Genomic DNA, 16,697 nt, shown 5'->3' with positions numbered 1-16,697 from the left:
CAGGCAGGGTTGAGCTGACCCGCGGGTGTCTCTCTCTCTCTGGTGGCAGGGATCCCCCAAGCAGGAGCTCAGGCAGGGTTGAGCTGACCCGCAGGTGTCTCTTGCTCTCTGGTGGCAGGGATCCCCCAAGCAGGAGCTCAGGCAGGGTTGAGCTGACCCGCAGGTGTCTCTCTCTCTCTCTCTGGTGGCAGGGATCTTCGGGCAGCGCCTGGAGGACACGGTGCAGTACGAGCGGCGCTATGGGCAGCGCCTGGCCCCGCTGCTGGTGGAGCAGTGCGTGGACTTCATCCGGGAGCGAGGCCTCACCGAGGAGGGGCTCTTCCGCATGCCCGGACAGGCCAACCTCGTCAAAGATCTGCAGGACTCTTTTGACTGTGGAGAGAAACCCCTTTTTGACAGGTGAGTTGACATCACCAAATTCAGGCTGGGGTATGTGTGACATGTAAAATCTGCCAGTAATGTCCATGCAGTGGCAATCCTGGCTTGCATGTTCTCATGTTCTTTCCACACCATCATCCTCTCTGTTGAAAGTGCTGATGAAGCTTTCTCCCACCTGGTGGTGGGTGTGGAGGCCTTTATTCAGCTCAGTGGTGGAGCAGAGCTCATTGGTCTGTGTGGGGCTCCTCCAGTGTTTCAGCTTAAGCACATGTTGAATGAAAAGCATTGCTAGATTTGGGTGCAGCAAACTGAGGGGCTGGTGGGATCCCATCAGAGAAATGATTGTGACAGAGCTGAACTAGGTGATGTACTGCTTTCAGATGTTGCATTCTCCCAGCAGATCTGCCTGGAGCAATATCTTGACTCTTCCTTTTTCACCAGGTTTCAGAATAGTCACCACCATCTGACGTTTTACCTGGCCTTTATGCCAGCAGCTGTTTTGTAGATGCTCAGCTTAATATTGGTTCCCATGGGAGGAGTGCCAGCCCTGTCTCTGCGTGCTCCGTCCAAGGGCAGCAAGGGAAGGGCAGCTCTCAGCTGTGCTGTCTCTACATTGGCCCTCAGGCAGTTGGATGATGAGAAAGATGAATGCTGTCAAGGCCTTCCAGCCAATAGCTGTCCTTACCCTGTAACTAACATTTCATGCACCCTGTCAGAAGTGCATCCTGCCTGGAGTGAAGGTCAGCATTATGCAAAGCTCAATAGCCCTTTGCGAAATGGGGCTTGACCCTAACAGAGACCTTGAACTTCGGGGATATTTGGATCCAAGGGTGTTGTGTAGATCTGGTCTGATCTCTATCACAGGTCCATAAATGAGATCAGATCTGGGATCTTGTCTTGGAGGCCTGGCATCATTTCTTGCTGATCCTCACTAGCCCAGACTTTCCAGGTGATGCCAGCGGCATCTGGCGTATTATCAACACATTAACCTTCGGGGGTTGCTTCCCCTGGACCTGCAGCCAGTCTCAACCTTGCCAATCCCTTCCCTTCCCTGCCTACCACTGCAGGAAGAGCCAGCACTGTCTCCTGCGTGGGCAGAAACAGTGTTTGGTCTCATCTTGGGAAGTATATCTTCAGAGTTTATTTGAAACATTCTTTTAATTCTTCCCTTCCCTCAGCTTCCCAGACCACCCATCCTCCTTTCTTTGATTCCTAACCACAAACAGCATTTGCTCCCTAAATGGAAGTGTCAAACATTTAGAAATATTTTCATGAAAAAATAAGTTTGAAATCATCAAATTTTCTCAGTTAATTTTTTCTTGAACAAAACCTTTGTGTTTTTAATTGAATGTCTGGGTGTTCTAGTTCAGAATTAGAATTATCTTAATTCAGTGCTTACACTGTGGAACAGGACTATCTACAGAAGGAATTAATTAGGAGTGAAAGTTTCAATTTCAAGTTTTATTTAGCCTTATCTAACTTTGTTATGTAGATAAACCAAGCCTCCACACAGCATTTTTAAAGCAAAATACAATTGTACAATAGTTTGGATTGGAAGGGACCTTAAAGCTCATCTCCTTCAAGCCCCTTGCCATGGGCAGGGATACCTTCCACTAGATCAGGTTGCTCAGAGCCCTTTCAACCTGGCTTTGAACACTTCCAGGGATGGGGCATCCACAGAATCCTCTTGCAGTGCCTTACCCCAGCTCAGGTGCAGAGAGCACTTTTATTTCCACAGGTATTTGCACTGGCTAAACAGATCAGGGCTAAGTCTCCCCTTTTGGAGAGGCACCAAGGACCTCCAGGAAGGAATGGCTGCCTTGTGTGTGTCAGTGTGTAATGCAGCAACGAAGGGTTCAGTGCACAATCAAAGGAAGCAAGCCTGGAGTACCCGAGTAGTGGAAAATTGAGGGTGTCCCAGTTGTTGCCTTTTGCTCTTTCCACCATTCCCCATACAGTCTGTCTCACACACCTGTAGTCACAGAGAGCAGGAAGGGAGAGGGAGTGCCACTCTGGCTAAATGAAATGCTTCCCCTCCTAGCAACCATAATTTTCTCAATGTGTAACTACAGCTTATTTCTGTATGGCCTGGGATACCTTGGCAGCAGAAGTGTGAAATCCTTATGCTTCTTTCCAAATCAGGTGCAGTGAAAGGAATATCCTTTCTTATTTCCCAGCTGCAGTCAGTGCTTTTAGACATCTTTTGTAACTACAGTGATATCCCAGGCTTATGGCCTGCCTGCCCCATGATGGATCAAACCTCTGCAATGACTGACAATTAAAATATTTATTTTTAAAAGGCTTTCTTTTCCAATGTTCTTATGAAAGGCCAGGTGTTGCTGTTTTGGAAGCACCTATATCAGTCTGTTCCTGTTGCACTTTCATGTTGACTGAAAGTCTGGCTGTATTTCATATGGCATCATGGATGAAACAGTTACTGCAGCCAGTGGCCCTGAAGCTCTGTTCTGGGCTCTGCTTCTCAGGGATAGTCAGACCCACCATCCATGCCTGAAACTTCACACTAAAGGAAAAAAAAAAAGTATTGATCTCATTTGTAAAACACTTTAATCAGCTGAAGAAAACCACTGTGTAAAACTCTGATATTCTTAAATATGATGGAGCTCTTTAATAGGAATAGCATGAGCAGGATGAGGAGTATGTAGTATCTGCTGACAGTTTCCTGTTGTAGTTTTCCCAGTTTTCTTTTAGCTGTGTGTTCCAAAAAAGAAACATACTAAATAGAAGATATTCAGCTTTTGGAGAGAAGAAGAAAGGATTTGAAGCTCTCTTGCCCAGTGTTCACTGATATGTTTTTCTCAGAATTCTTTAAAGACAGTCAGGGTAATGGTGGAGCTGGTGAGAGAATCTGTTTAGACTTCCAACAGTCAAAACCTTTGAGGAGGTCATCTGCAATGATTAACAGTGTTGTACCACAGGAAAATTGGAATGAGGGAGAGATATCCCCATATCCAGAAGCTGGGTAGCTGGAAAGGGTTCATCATGGGATCTGACACCTCAACCCCAATTTCAAAGCGAAGGAGAAAAAAGAGGAAAAAGAAGTTCCTGGACTAGGAGAGGAAATAAAAGCTGATATCCTATCATAACAGATGGGCTAGGATGTTTCAGATACCACAAGCCAGGCAGCCATACCAAAAGGCAATAGAGGACCTGGAGGAAATACAGCTTCCACCATTTTTACTGAATGATTGAGCAGAGCACGTGGGAGCCCAGCCTGTGAGCTGTACGTGTGTGCTGGCTGGGGAGAGTATAGGAAGGATCAGTGAGAGACTCAGCAGTTATGTTTCACAGAGCAGGGATGCATCTGTTGTCAGTGCTGTGTGATCACTGTGCACTTGCCTGCACTATTCCTCCCATTCCTGGTCCACACTAGCAGAGGAACCACAGTGTCACCCTACCTTAAGCGGTATTATGGACAGGCATATCCCTTCCACTGCCTGTGTTACCTGAGGTGCATTTCTGTCCTGACAGAATGGAGAATTCCCTTGTTCCCAGGCAGACCTTCCTGCCTACTACCAATGACTAGGAAGAGCTTCCTTCCATGTGCCTACTTTGTCCCTAAGAGGGCCCTTGATGCACCCCCAAAAAAAGGCATCAAGCTTTGGGGTAGTGTGGGTTTCTAAATTTCCTTCCCTCTTCTCTGTTGCAGCAACACAGATGTTCACACTGTGGCGTCCCTCCTGAAGCTTTACCTTCGAGAGCTGCCAGAGCCTGTCATCCCCTTTGCCAAATACGAAGACTTTCTTTCTTGTGGACAGCTACTCTCAAAAGATGAGGGAGAGGTCAGTGATCCTTCTAATCTGCCTCCTCAGAGGATGTTCCCAAGAATCAGTGTAGTACAGTTTTTTTCCTCATCTCTTCAAACTTGATTTAAATTAATGAAGTCCCTGGGAACCTTTCCCTGAATTTTCCTGGAGCTGTGAATGAGGTGCTGTTATCACAGGCTGCTACTTAAAAAAAAAAAGTCCAGTAGCCTGGTGCATCTTTCTTCAGAGCAAAGCTCTTGTGTAGCATAATTGGCAAGAGATGCAAGGTAGGAGGAAATCTGGGTTCCTTTCTCACCTTTGCTGTTCACTCACTAATAAGCTATATGGACTCACTCCCTTTGTCTGTGTTTTCCATTTTATATATCAGAACACTATACTCTCCTTCCCAAAGATTTTAGTGGATGAGACATTGATCAGTGCAATGGTCTTTGTATTTCTTAGAGGAAAGTCATTATGGGAAGGCAGGCTATGATATTATCCTAGAACTGGGGGGAAATAATGCTATGAATACTTTGCCAGAACCTTCTTACAATGCTCTTCTCTTTGGTTTCCAGGCATGGGAAAGGGCTGACAAAAGCTACCAAGTCTGTGGCAGTCATGGAGTAGGATCATTTGCAATGTGTTTGATTGATCTTTTTCATCCATATTGTGGTGCTCCCTTAGCCCTTTGCAGATTGCAAAGGCACATTAGATGTGGTCTGATGTGGGTGCCACCTTCTAGGACAGAAACTTAAAGAGGCTGTTACTTGTGTCTTTTCTTTGCTAAAGGAGCCAAGGCCCGAGGGCTTCAAAGTTGTGGTCCCCGATTCTGTCCCTTTTCTCTGTGTGGTCTTGTCTTTGTCTCTGGCAGAATTTGTAAAAACTGTTGCTCACTGTGAGTCTAGGGTTCACTTTCAGTTCAAGTAGCAGAAGGCTCTGTGGAGATTGCCCTTTTTGATGCCCACAGGAACATGCTTGTTTGCATGCATCAAATGGATCATATGTGGAAATATAAGTTTTTTATGGTTAAAAGGCAAATAACAAATAATGTAACCTCTGGTCAACTGTGAGAAAGCAAATTTCTATGCATGACACAGCATGTTACCACACGTGGATATGTACTTGCATTCTGGACACAGCCACATCAGGGTGCCAGTGCACTAGTGCTGTATTTTAGTAGGTAGAGGTGTGTGTCTACTCTCTCCAAAACTTGCTCATTTTCTGCCTTGTCCTTAGTGAACTCAGGAATCTCTGCAGGGTGCTGTGTTACGGACCCCACAGCGGTTATTTCACAAGAAACTGCAGCATTTCAAAGGCAGTGGAGCTGGTTTGATTTTGGTTGTAAGATGTGCAGACTGGGAAGTTTTGCATCTATTAAGCACTATTGCACAAGAGTAGAGACACTGCCAAATTGGGCAAACATAATTGTACATCACTGCTCAGCTTATTAGCTATGTTGTTTGCCCGATTTTGTCTGCACAGGCTGCAGCAGTTTGGGAAGCAACATCTGCGTGAGCAAGGTCAGACTCAAATGACTTGTAGGGCAGAATTCTCTTTAGATTAGAAAGGCAGTGGAGAGCACTAGGTAGCCAAAATGAGCACTTAGAAAGCACAGCACTGCTCATAGCACAGAGTTGTTTTGTTAAGGTGCTGTTGTAAACATAAGCAATTTTGGTATTGTCAGGGAAACCTGGAACCTCAACGTGGGCTGTTTACCTTTTCAGAAAGGAAGGTGGAGTGCACACAGCAGGGGTGGAGAGGCTGTACGTGCACAGTAGCACGTGGAGCAGAATGCAGCACAAAGTCATGCCTAGCCTATGGGGCCTGACTCGCCTCCCACGTGGAAAATCCCCCTGCTCACAAACGTGGTTTCAGTGAAACCATGATTTTTAACACGTAATGGTAAGCAGGGAATTTAAAAATCAAACATTTTGTTTTGTAAAGGTATTTTGAAACAACATGTAGTTGTACTGGTTTAATTGTAAGTACTGCTTTCTTTTAATTTTTCACTTGAAAGTTTTGAATGAGACTTTTGGACTCTAGTATAATTTTTGTTTTGTATGGCCATCCTCACCTCACACCCAAAAAACCAGAATTGCCTACAGCAAAGTAGCCTTTCAGATGAATTTGTGGGACCTCATGCTGCTACACTGGGACTATGGATAGGAATTTTTTGTGGTGATTATTAGCCTAGCTCCAGTACTGCCCTAAGTTTTTATTCAAATTGCTTTTCATCTTCATTCTGCACACAGCTGATCTCTGGTGTTTGAATGCAAACAGGGCTGTAACAGGCCTTGGGTGGTGCTGAGGTCTCCAGGTATTTCAGCAAGATTGCAGCATTAGAAAAGATTTGATTCTGATCTAAACTGATTGGGAGGAGGGTTTGAAAATTAAGAGCAAGAGGGATCTTCAAAAGCCTAAAAACTCATTTGAGTCTGAGCTGCCTTTACATGGTGGTATTTTAGCCTTCCCTGCTACCTGTACACTAGAGATGCAAACAGCACTTCAGTGGATTGAACACAGGTATTCAAGTTTTTTTAAAGAGGCATCTGAATTTTTTATGAACATTTAAAGTGTTGCTAGTTTTCCAGCCAAATTAGAAGCTCTGAATTGGTGCTGATCTGTTACACGCATTGCAAAATCCTTGGGTTTGGGATCATTCATTGGAAAGCAGCATTTTCAAGGAGGTAAGAGTTATTTCTGCAAAATCCCACGATAAATAACAGTAGAGTGCTTCCATTGCTTGCTGGGCTGCAGACATTGACAGTGACCAGTGCTGTTTGTCTCTACAGGGGTTTCAAGTTTGTGTTTTCCTCTGTGCTGTCACTGTGGTGTTCCTAGGCTAAGCCTCTGCCTTCTGTTGGTCAGACCTTGGAAAGGACCAATCTGGCAGAGCTGATACATGCTGCAGTAGGGAGAGAGAGCTTTTCTTACCTGTCAGGTGTTTGTACTTCGATGAATATAAAGATACTCTCTGTGTAATCCCGTGCCTGAGATTCCTTGTGACAAAGCATTGATTGTAAATTCTTAGAATAATTTTTTCTTTCAGGTAGCATCTTTTACCTTTAGGTCATGTTTCCTGCTGTTCACAGCTGCCTAAGTTTCTGTTCCAAAGTTTTCTCTTACATCCAGTAGAGCCAATGGCATTTTAATTCAGAGCACTTGAAATACAGTGCCAAACACCATCCTGATTTCCCTATTTGAAATAAATTGGGTTACAGAGCAAAATTCAAGAGGAATTAGGCCTGTTAGCTCACCTAGTTCTGGTTCAAACTTGTCACTTGAAAGTTGATTTACCTTAACAACTGACCTTAACTTTCACATCAGTAGCAGCTGTCTTTGGCTGAAAAATTTTTAGAAGTTGAGAAAAGAGGATTGAGATTTTCAGAAGAGACTGGCCTTTTAATGGTGTCTCCATTGCTGTCACCATTAAACAAGCATAGTGTTTAAGCTAAGGAATTATAAAGTGGTTACCGCTTTTAAGAATTTTAAGTTTCAGGTTTTTATTAGAGAATTATTTTTTTTTGTGCTTGGATGTACAGAATAAAAAAGTACCTGTATATTTAAGGTAATAAGGAGGAAGGCAGGACTAGGCGCTGCTCTATGGATCCTTCTGACTTGTCTGGACCAGAGAAATCAGGAATACATTGCAAGAGTTTGGCCAACAGAATTCCCTTCCTAACAGTTCTTAAAAATTCAAGGGGAGTTTGAAATAATTGTTCAGCTGCACTTTTTTGGAACCATTTCCTTCTGGAATTTCTCCATCATACGTTCGCAGCTATCACTCTTCCCTAAATGCGCTTTGGTATCTGTTTTTCCACAAAAGGTTTCATTGTGTCCAAAAATAAGCAAATCTCCAGGGCAACAGCAGCATTGAGGAACAAGCAAATGATACTTGGGATTGTGGCAGGACAATAACCTCCTGAGTCAGAGGTTTTCATTAGATGATTTAAGTAGCTTCAGGGGTTTAAGTCATTCCTTCAACTGATGTGTCATCTTACATTTTAATGTAAAGAATGTAAAGACAGAAATTTTGTGAGGAAGTATGTCCCAGGTCAGAATGACTGCAAATGGAAGTATGTCATTAAAAAGGAGGCAGCTAAATTGGACTCATTTAGCTTTTTCAAGAAAAAACTTTCCTCTGCCCAACTGAGCATTACTGCAATGTATTTATACTGCACTCAGTGCCTCTGAGTTTCAGATAGGCAAAGGAACATCTGCTGGTACCAGTGCCAGGCAGGCTTTAAAGGCCAGCAGGCCTCACTAAATGAAGAGTTCTCTCTCAACCATTAAAGTTCACAGGAGGATTTCCACTGAGAACTGAATAGAGTTCTGGACATTGGGGTTTTGGTAAGGCACAACACACTGGATGCCACCTCTTCTAAAGGAAAGCCTTTGTGTTATCCTCTGTTGTTCAGCATTTGGCTGTGGAAAGAGGACTTTGTAGTCCTAAAGGAAGGTCACGTCTACTTTGTTTACATTAATAGCTCTGCTTCTTGTTTTTCCTGTCCCTCAGGGTACCCAGGAACTGGTTAAACAGGTGAAGAATTTGCCCCAAGCCAACTACAACCTCCTCAAATACATATGCAAGTAAGTGAAATTAATTAACACTTGGAAAAGTCTCTAAGTTTTGTGAGGCTGTCTGATATGCAAATAATATACTCTGAAAGTATGAATATTCAAAAACCACCACTTAAGTGTAAGTTACAACTCCTTTAAAAATGTGGAGGTAAATGCAGCCTGCCTGAAGGAAGCTCTTGGCTTGTCCAAGAGGATCAGCCAAGCAAATTGCTGCCACCTGCAGCCTTGGCAGCAGGCATGAATGATACTAATACATTATATTGTTTATTTCAGAAGCACCTACAGATCACTAAAGGTAGACACTTATTCCAGATACTGCACACTTGGAAGATTATGACACAAGCTGAGTAGCAGCTCCAGTCAGAATAGCCAGTCTGGCATTTGCTCTGGTTTGGAAGTGGAGTTAGTAGTGGCTTCCTCTTGGATTCCCAGGGACCCCACAGCCTTGTCTCCTCTCATCTCTGCTGATTTTCCCAGTTTTTGAGCTGCCTCTTTATCTGGGGATTGGAAGGAGATGATTTTTGAAGACTACTTCCAACTCCAACCATTCTATGGTTCTGTGATCTGTATTTTGTTAGATTCAAGCCAAGCCACTAAGTTCTTTCCACAGGCTGGTAGTCTTGGACAAGGAGATGACTTATTACTTCTGTTATATCTGTAAACGGAAATCTGCCAAAGTCAACCCATGTAAATTGAGAATTTCTATAAAAATGCAAAAATCTATCCTTTCAGGCCCAGTAGTAGGCTGGGTCACTGCTAGGTGGGTACTTCTGGCAGAAAACATCCTCTTTTCTCTGGTTCATACACTGGGAGAGATCTGGGGTTACACTAAATATCTAAGCTACAGTAGTTCCTCAAATCATTTCAGGTGTCAGGGTTGTATGAAAACAGGACAAAACTCAATGCTTTTAGTCTGAGAAGTGACTTATGAATTCCCTCTTCCTATTGTTTTTCTGGGGGGTCTTTTCAAGGTTCCTTGATGAAGTTCAGGCTCATTCCAGCATTAACAAGATGAGTGTCCAGAACCTGGCTACAGTATTTGGACCAAACATTCTGCGGCCCAAAATGGAGGATCCAGTGACCATGATGGAAGGTAGGTGCTGTTCTGGGGGATGGCACAGCAGCTGTATTTTGGAGCTGCAAGTGAAAGGCATACGTTCCTTGGTAGCTGTATCAGTCTCCTGCACAGTCAGAACAAGTCAAGCCATCCCTTTCATCACGGCCTGTGAGGGGTGTTCCAGTTGGCATCTTATCCTACTCACCACTGGACTGGGAGTGTCTCTCCTCTCCACCATGAGGAGATGCCTCCACACCCCTGAAACTCTTTCTGAGCCTATTGCTAAAATGAAAGCTCAGCTGTTTTTCAGAAGGACTGTGCTTAAATACCAAACTGCAGTAATTTAGTATTGGTGCATTTCAGTGCTCCCTGTAGAGAGCATCCAGGCCATGAGCAGAGGGCTGTAGTTCTGGCTGTGCCACAGTGGCTACAACTAGAAGTGTCTTAGAAGTGTTGTCTTCTAAGGAGACTATATGGATCAAAACTTCACAGAATCAAAAATAAAAGAGTTGAAAATCAGTTAATTTTGGATGTAAAAAAATCTGAAGCTTTAAAATTATTTGCTTCCATACAAATCAAGCAGGCTGACATTAGGTCTGGGATACAAGTCTTCTCCCAGGTTCCACTGAAACACGACTACTGTAGTGCAAGTTTTAGCAAGGTTTTTGCCTAAAGTTTTGTAGGATTTTGGCAAGCCTGCAAAAAGAATTGATTAATTAATTAGGCACAGATGGAGATGCTGTGCCCAAGATACCTGAACTAGTTCTGGTTCTGCTCCCTAGCTGTAGAGGACAGCTGACATGGTATTTTGTGTGATGCAAATCCTTTACAGAAGGTCAGTGTTGTCATGCCTTAGCAGCAGCAGTGCCTTTAGCTCTTCACAGGTCATGTGCAGATGTGTCTCCCATGACGGCAACTCACTGTAAGACAGCAGGACAACTTCAGAGCATGACCTGACGTATTATAGTGGTTCAGGGACTCAAAGCCTACCACAGAGATGTGGGCCATATTATTAAGGGTACATTTGATACCTTTCCCTGGCTGTGCAGAAGGTGCAAATATCGGGGAGGAGCAGGGAGTGCGGGAGCAGTGCTCGTTGTTCACTGGTGAAGGTGGGGACAGCTGTGAGCAGCCTGTGTGCGATGCTGGGACTTCCCCTAGTGGCCACGGGGCCAGCGCTGGTACGGCTCTCACAGCCCTGGCAGCAGCTGCGCCCTGCTCAGCTGGCACAGGGAACGAGTCTGGGCTCAGATCAGCTCAGGCATTGCGTTCTGCAGCTCATCCGATGGCAGAGGTGCCTGTACTGTGTGTAGGTGCACATGTGCAGGTGCTGGGGTCTCTCCTCATCATCGTATAAAAACACTACAGTGATCTGACCCGGAATTCTGTATTGTCACAGGTCTGAACGGTAAAAAAATTGGGATATGTAGGCTGGATTTTTAGACTTAATAATTATAGCAGGATCTTTATTTCTTAGTTGAGACTTTAGTTGAGGTTGGTTAGATAAAAGTAACAGAGAAGTGGAAAGACTCTTTTTGTTTTTAGCTTCAGGATAGTCTGAGTCTCCTAAATAAACTGATAATGAGATCTTAACAAAAAGCACTCTAATTGTGACTCTCTTCAAATTTAACCCGTGCATTTCAAATAGAAATACCTGAAGTTTGACAGCTAAATAGTTAGGAATGCCCTTATCTTCAAGACATTTAGTTCTCTTCCTGCATTCACAGACATAAAATAGAAGCGGTAGGTGAGCTAAATACATCTTACTATTAGGTCAAAAACTCATCAATAAAATCAAGCTCTTCCCTTGAACCCTGAGCATGTTTGCCTTATTCTCTTTCAGGCAATACTTAAAAATAGAATTGCTTACTCACCCTTCTAAAGGTTTTCCTCTTTTGTAGGAAGTAATTTATATTAGGTTTGGTAAGTGGTGTTCTCTATTAGTTCATAATGGTCTACTCCAGTTCTGAAGACAGTGGCCTCACATTTCTGTGGATTTAAATAACTGCGAGCACTTTCAGTACTTGCTGTACACCCCCTGCAAGTGCATATATAATGCAGATGTCATACTTCCTGCAAATTTCTCTAGACACTGAGTACAGCCTGAGCTTAAATTTGTAGTTTTTCAATAAGAATAGTTCTGGGCCTGCTCAGACCAAGAGACTGGGTGCAGCCTAGTCATGCAAACAGGCTGGGGTGAGTCGCAGAGGTCTTTCATGTCTCCTCACCTGCTTGCCTTTGTTTTCCATCCACAGGCACGTCTCTGGTTCAGCACCTGATGACAGTGCTGATCAGTGAGCAGGGGCGGATCTTTGCTGTTCCTCAGGCGGATGTGCCAGGGAGCCAGCTGGAGATCAAACCAATGCGCCAGCGCAGCACTGTCGAGTGGATCTCCGAGGAGGACGGGGAGGACAGCAGGTCACAGAACAGCGCTGCCAGCCCCACTGATTTGCCTTCTGGCAATGCTGTGGCTCTGGAGGCCACTCCAGGACCTGCAGTGAAAATTACTCCTCCAGAGCAGAGTGGCAAATCGGCCCAGCCTGCCACGAGCCCCAGTAAAAGAGTGCAGACGCTGCCTCCATGGAAATATTCCTTCCGCCAGCAGGGAGCACGGTCTGTGAGCCCAAAGCTGGGCAGCTCATCCTTAGATATCCCCAACCTCTCCTCCAGCGGGAACTGGTTGATGAACGGCCTGTACTCCCTGCGAGGCCATCGCCGGACAGCCTCTGGGGAACGAGTGAAAGACTCGTGTTCCTCCCAGAGACTCTCCACTTATGACAATGTCCCCTCATCCAGCCTGTCCCTCAGCACACACAGCATGGCCAGCACCACCTGGTCCACATCATCCTGTGAGATCTCCGTGATGGACTCGGTGAGCAGCTGCCCAGCCTGCCGGGCCAGTGACTCTTCTGCTTTGAGCTCCCTAAAAACAGAGTGGGTAACTCAGGGCTCGCTGTCCCAGAGCGAGGGCAAGACTGCAGATCTGGAGAACAGCATGGACAGGTTTGAAGCCTGCAGCAGCAGCAGCAGTGAACAGAGTGACCTGGCTGCAGCTTCCCGAGACTCTGTCCAATGCTCCAGGGCCTTACAGAGCTTGGTGGTGGAGCTAAAGACAGAGCTGAGCAAACAGAGGACTGAATATGAGACTAGTATCAAAAGGTAATGTCATCTGCAGGGGGCAAAAGGAAGTAATCTGTCAACATTTTCCCCTGTCTGAACATGGGTGTGGGCTGCCAAGGGTACCAGGTTCTCAGCCCTGAAGTTTGGGGTTGGGTGACAGCAGATTTGGTTCTACATTTTCCTTGCTACTCTCTGAATCCAAGTTTTCTTTCTCTGATTTGAGAGAGCATCAAGAAGAAAACAAAGGGGACACAGGGAAATCCAATGCTTCATATTCTGTGTGTTCACTGTAAATGAGAGCTGCACAGGTAATGCCAAAGTCTGCTCTTAGTGTCAGAGAAATAGCAAAGCAAACCCTCCTTGTAGGGAGGAATTGGGACCCAGGATGGTCAGGTCTCAACAAGGATAATCTCTGCAGGTGCTGATACTTGCACCAGACCAGTCTGAAACTGAGGGCTTCTTGTTCTTTTCCCAACACCAGCATTATTGAGGAAACTGCTCTTGATTATTTTCCACAGTTTTTTTTTTTGGGGTGGTATATATATATATATATATATATATATATATATATCTTCTATATATATAAAAGATATATAGAAAATTATATCTATCTAAGATATAATGTTTTCAGCAGCCTTTTTGTGTTGAACTTCTAGAAATCTCACTTTTGGTATCTGATGTAGAAGAGTGGTCCTTGGCTGATGGGGCAGCCTAGCTTGGAGGAGCAGCATGAACCATGTCATTTGCCACCTGGTGTTTCCTTGCACAACTGCTGGTGCTGTACTTTCCATCTGAGCTCAAAAAAAATCATTTCAGCTTTCAGGAGAGCCTGTGTGTAGGGCTGGGGCTGTAGGAAGTATTAACAACAAGGGAGTCATTAATTTGTGTGAGTATGTTAGGTTTTATGAATGTATGTGATAATAGAAAGACTTTTAGGAAAGCATTCAGGGGAAATAGGCACACGAAATATTGGTGCTTAAAGGAATTAGCTATATTTTAATATACAGCCATGTGCAAAATTGCACACTATACTGTAATACATGCTGCTCTGAAGCACCAGTACTCTGCACTGAAGAAGGGCTCTAGTCCCATTTCTAACAAAGAGTTGAGTTCTCAGGGTTTAGGGTTTTTTAGTTTTAAGATGTTACTGTTATAGTCCTTCAATTATTAAAACTCAGATTGGAAATTGAGGTATGAAAATGCTGCCAGTCTCTCAGACATGGTACAAAAGCATGTAAGACTGTTGGGATTGTGTAGCACAGCTTTAGGCTGCGTTTTTTGGCACTTATTTCTTGTTAAGGTAGATTCTCAAAAATGTATCTGAACTGTGATCTCTTCCCATGGGCCAGTTGTTAAGGTAGGAATTCCTCTTGCTATCTTCCTGCTTTATTTTATGATTTCCTCTGGTGGTGGCTTGCCAGCCTCTTCTGCGTTTCTGCCTCTTGCACTGTGCTACCTTGGTGTGTGGAGCTGGAAGGAGAATCCAGCTGTGCAGCAGTTCCAGTTCCCACCTAACATCCCCAAGTGGGGATGTTTGAGGTGTAAGAGCTCATGAAACGCCAGCAGCTGCTAGCATGGGATGTTGGGAAGGGTCTGTGAATGAGGGTAGAAGTTCATGACTTACATGGTTTGTTTTTTTTGATGGCCTACTGATACAGAATGGGAGGAGGCAAGGGTTATGTCTTACATTTAATTGTGCAGAGCTGCCCTGGCAAGCCTTATTGCAGGGATACAGGTTAATAAACAGAAATACAAGGCTGCAGAACCTGGAAATGTGTAGCTGCACATTTCTCACCTGCTGCCTGGGGGAAGAGATGGTTTTCCACCTTTTATCAGTAAAACTGTTCCAATAGGGCCTTAAGGTGCTGACATCAGGAGCATCCAGGATGATCTGTTCTTCATTCCAGCTGTTGAGCTGCTTCAGCTCCAACACCTGCCTTTCCCCTGCAGCTGGACAGGACAGAGAGCACTATGGCTCCAGGGGAGGACTCTAAATTGGCCAGGTCTCACAGGGCAAAGTAGCTGAGAGGAAAATGCTTAATGAACTAAAGAGTTTCATAAAACCTGGCAAGGTGCAATCACTGCCTTTCTGTATTAAACAGGATGACTCCAGCTGTTTGGGCCTACAGCCTGAAGGATTGTGCTGTCAAGTCTAAGAATTTCAAGCCAAGTTTTTCAGCTCTCAAAAATTTTGCAATGTTTTTACTACATCTGCAGCAATTTATAGGTGCAAAAGTATGTTCTTTTTCAGACTGCATGGAAGTCTGCTACTATGGAAAGACAGGAGCTAACTAGCAAAGTAAGGAGCTGCTTAGCACAAAAGATTTAGGCTGCCTCACCAGCTTTATTTTATTGAAGATAATTTAGTCCCCTGAAATTGTACATGTGCTTGTGTGGTTTGCAGAACCGTGTGTATCTAGCAGGACATGTTCTAATGAAAGAATATGAGCTTTTTTCTTGGCACGTACATAAGTGAAGGGAAAGCAGAGTGAGTACCTGCCTGGGGCAGAGGTAAGGAACACTTGCTGATGGAAAAGCTGTTATTTCTCATCAACTGCCCATTTTCTCTCTCTTAGTCAGAGGGAGGCAAGTTTTATTGCCTTCCTGTAACCACTCTGTTCCCAAGCATTTCTCCCTCAAGGCTAATGTAATTACCAGACATTCTCTGTTGAGTTTCAGTAATTCACGTTTACCACCTGGCACTCTTAAGAAAGTGTAAGCACTGGGAGAGGACTGTTATGAATGTAGCAATGCTCTAAGTACTGTGACCCTGTGTAATTCAGTCCTGAGTTAGCAGTGCAGGCTGCTGTAGTTGACCCCTGAACTGAAGAGGTAGAAAATGTATTTGGCAGCTCAGAGCTGTTACGTGTGTGTGGGGCAGCATCCCACCTTCAGAAGTGTCATATTCCAGCTGACACTGGCTGGACATAAAGGTCTGCCTTCATCCACAGGGGCTGCTTTTTGCTGGACTTGGTGCAGGTCAGTGCACCTGTGACTTTCAATAATTGTGAAAACTGTGACAATAATCAAACTGCCATCTTTAGCTGTATGTAAGGGAACAGAAAGGAAAAGTTTAAGGTGATGCATTGCCTCTTGGTCATGAAGTGGAATTCAGACCCTTCTGGGACTGCCCAAGGCCCTCTTTTTTTTCATTTTTGTTTTGTTATGAGGCAGTGGTGTGGCCTTCTTGATAGTCAGTTCCCCATACTAAAAATAACCTGTTCACAGTTCCACTGGGATGCCACACCCCAGCTTCAAAGTTGAGTATTGGACTGATCAAGGAGAGGTGGCGGTGGTTTTGTGTTGGAAATTATTTTTAAAGGTTGTATTTATTTTATTTAAAGGAGGGGCATCTTTCATTGTAAAAGTCTCATTTTTAAATTCATATTCTAGTAATCAGTAATTCCTATCTGAAATATTCCTTCCTCTGTACTAATGTCTTGTGACGGGGAAACACAAGGGGGAGAACAGCAAGTGCTGTGCCTTCTGTGCTTCTTTGAAATCACAAAACCATGAACTTTGTTCTTTGACCTCCTGAGTGAAAAGCTCTGAATTTTGCTACAGAACTTTGTGCCCAGATACATTTAAGAACTATTCTTTTGATTCTTTCTTTCTCATATGAAAGACTGGGTTTCATAAAATCTCATACCCCACCCCCATGTCAGTGATAAACTTCACAGAGAATATCATCAAATGGCTGGTGAGGAAGGACTGTGACCTCATTCCTATCTGATCCCTAAGGATGTTCCTCTGTATGGGATATCCATATAGGGAAACACAGTATCCCTATATGGATA

At 44.3% G+C, this 16,697-nt stretch overlaps 1 protein-coding gene across 4 annotated transcripts in view; it reads left to right on the top strand.

The window, feature by feature from the left end:
- Positions 1-16,697, top strand: part of ARHGAP22 (Rho GTPase activating protein 22) — a 122,271-nt gene that overhangs the window by 98,793 nt on the left and 6,781 nt on the right. For all 4 annotated transcript variants that reach the window (XR_004980440.2, XM_036385457.2, XM_036385456.2 and 1 more), the window contains 5 exons: positions 192-399; positions 4,046-4,178; positions 8,659-8,732; positions 9,695-9,816; positions 12,036-12,939. Coding sequence is in view for 3 of the 4 variants with exons in the window: in XM_036385457.2 (XP_036241350.1) it covers positions 192-399; positions 4,046-4,178; positions 8,659-8,732; positions 9,695-9,816; positions 12,036-12,939 (1,441 nt within the window). In the remaining variant the exon portion in view is untranslated. The remainder of the gene's footprint in view (positions 1-191; positions 400-4,045; positions 4,179-8,658; positions 8,733-9,694; positions 9,817-12,035; positions 12,940-16,697) is intronic.

Source organism: Molothrus ater, chromosome 8 (assembly GCF_012460135.2).
Source record: "Molothrus ater isolate BHLD 08-10-18 breed brown headed cowbird chromosome 8, BPBGC_Mater_1.1, whole genome shotgun sequence".
In the NCBI taxonomy this organism is placed as follows: domain Eukaryota; kingdom Metazoa; phylum Chordata; class Aves; order Passeriformes; family Icteridae; genus Molothrus; species Molothrus ater.
The sequence above is the reverse complement of the archived record's forward strand: the minus strand, read 5'-3'. Positions and strand labels throughout refer to the sequence as shown.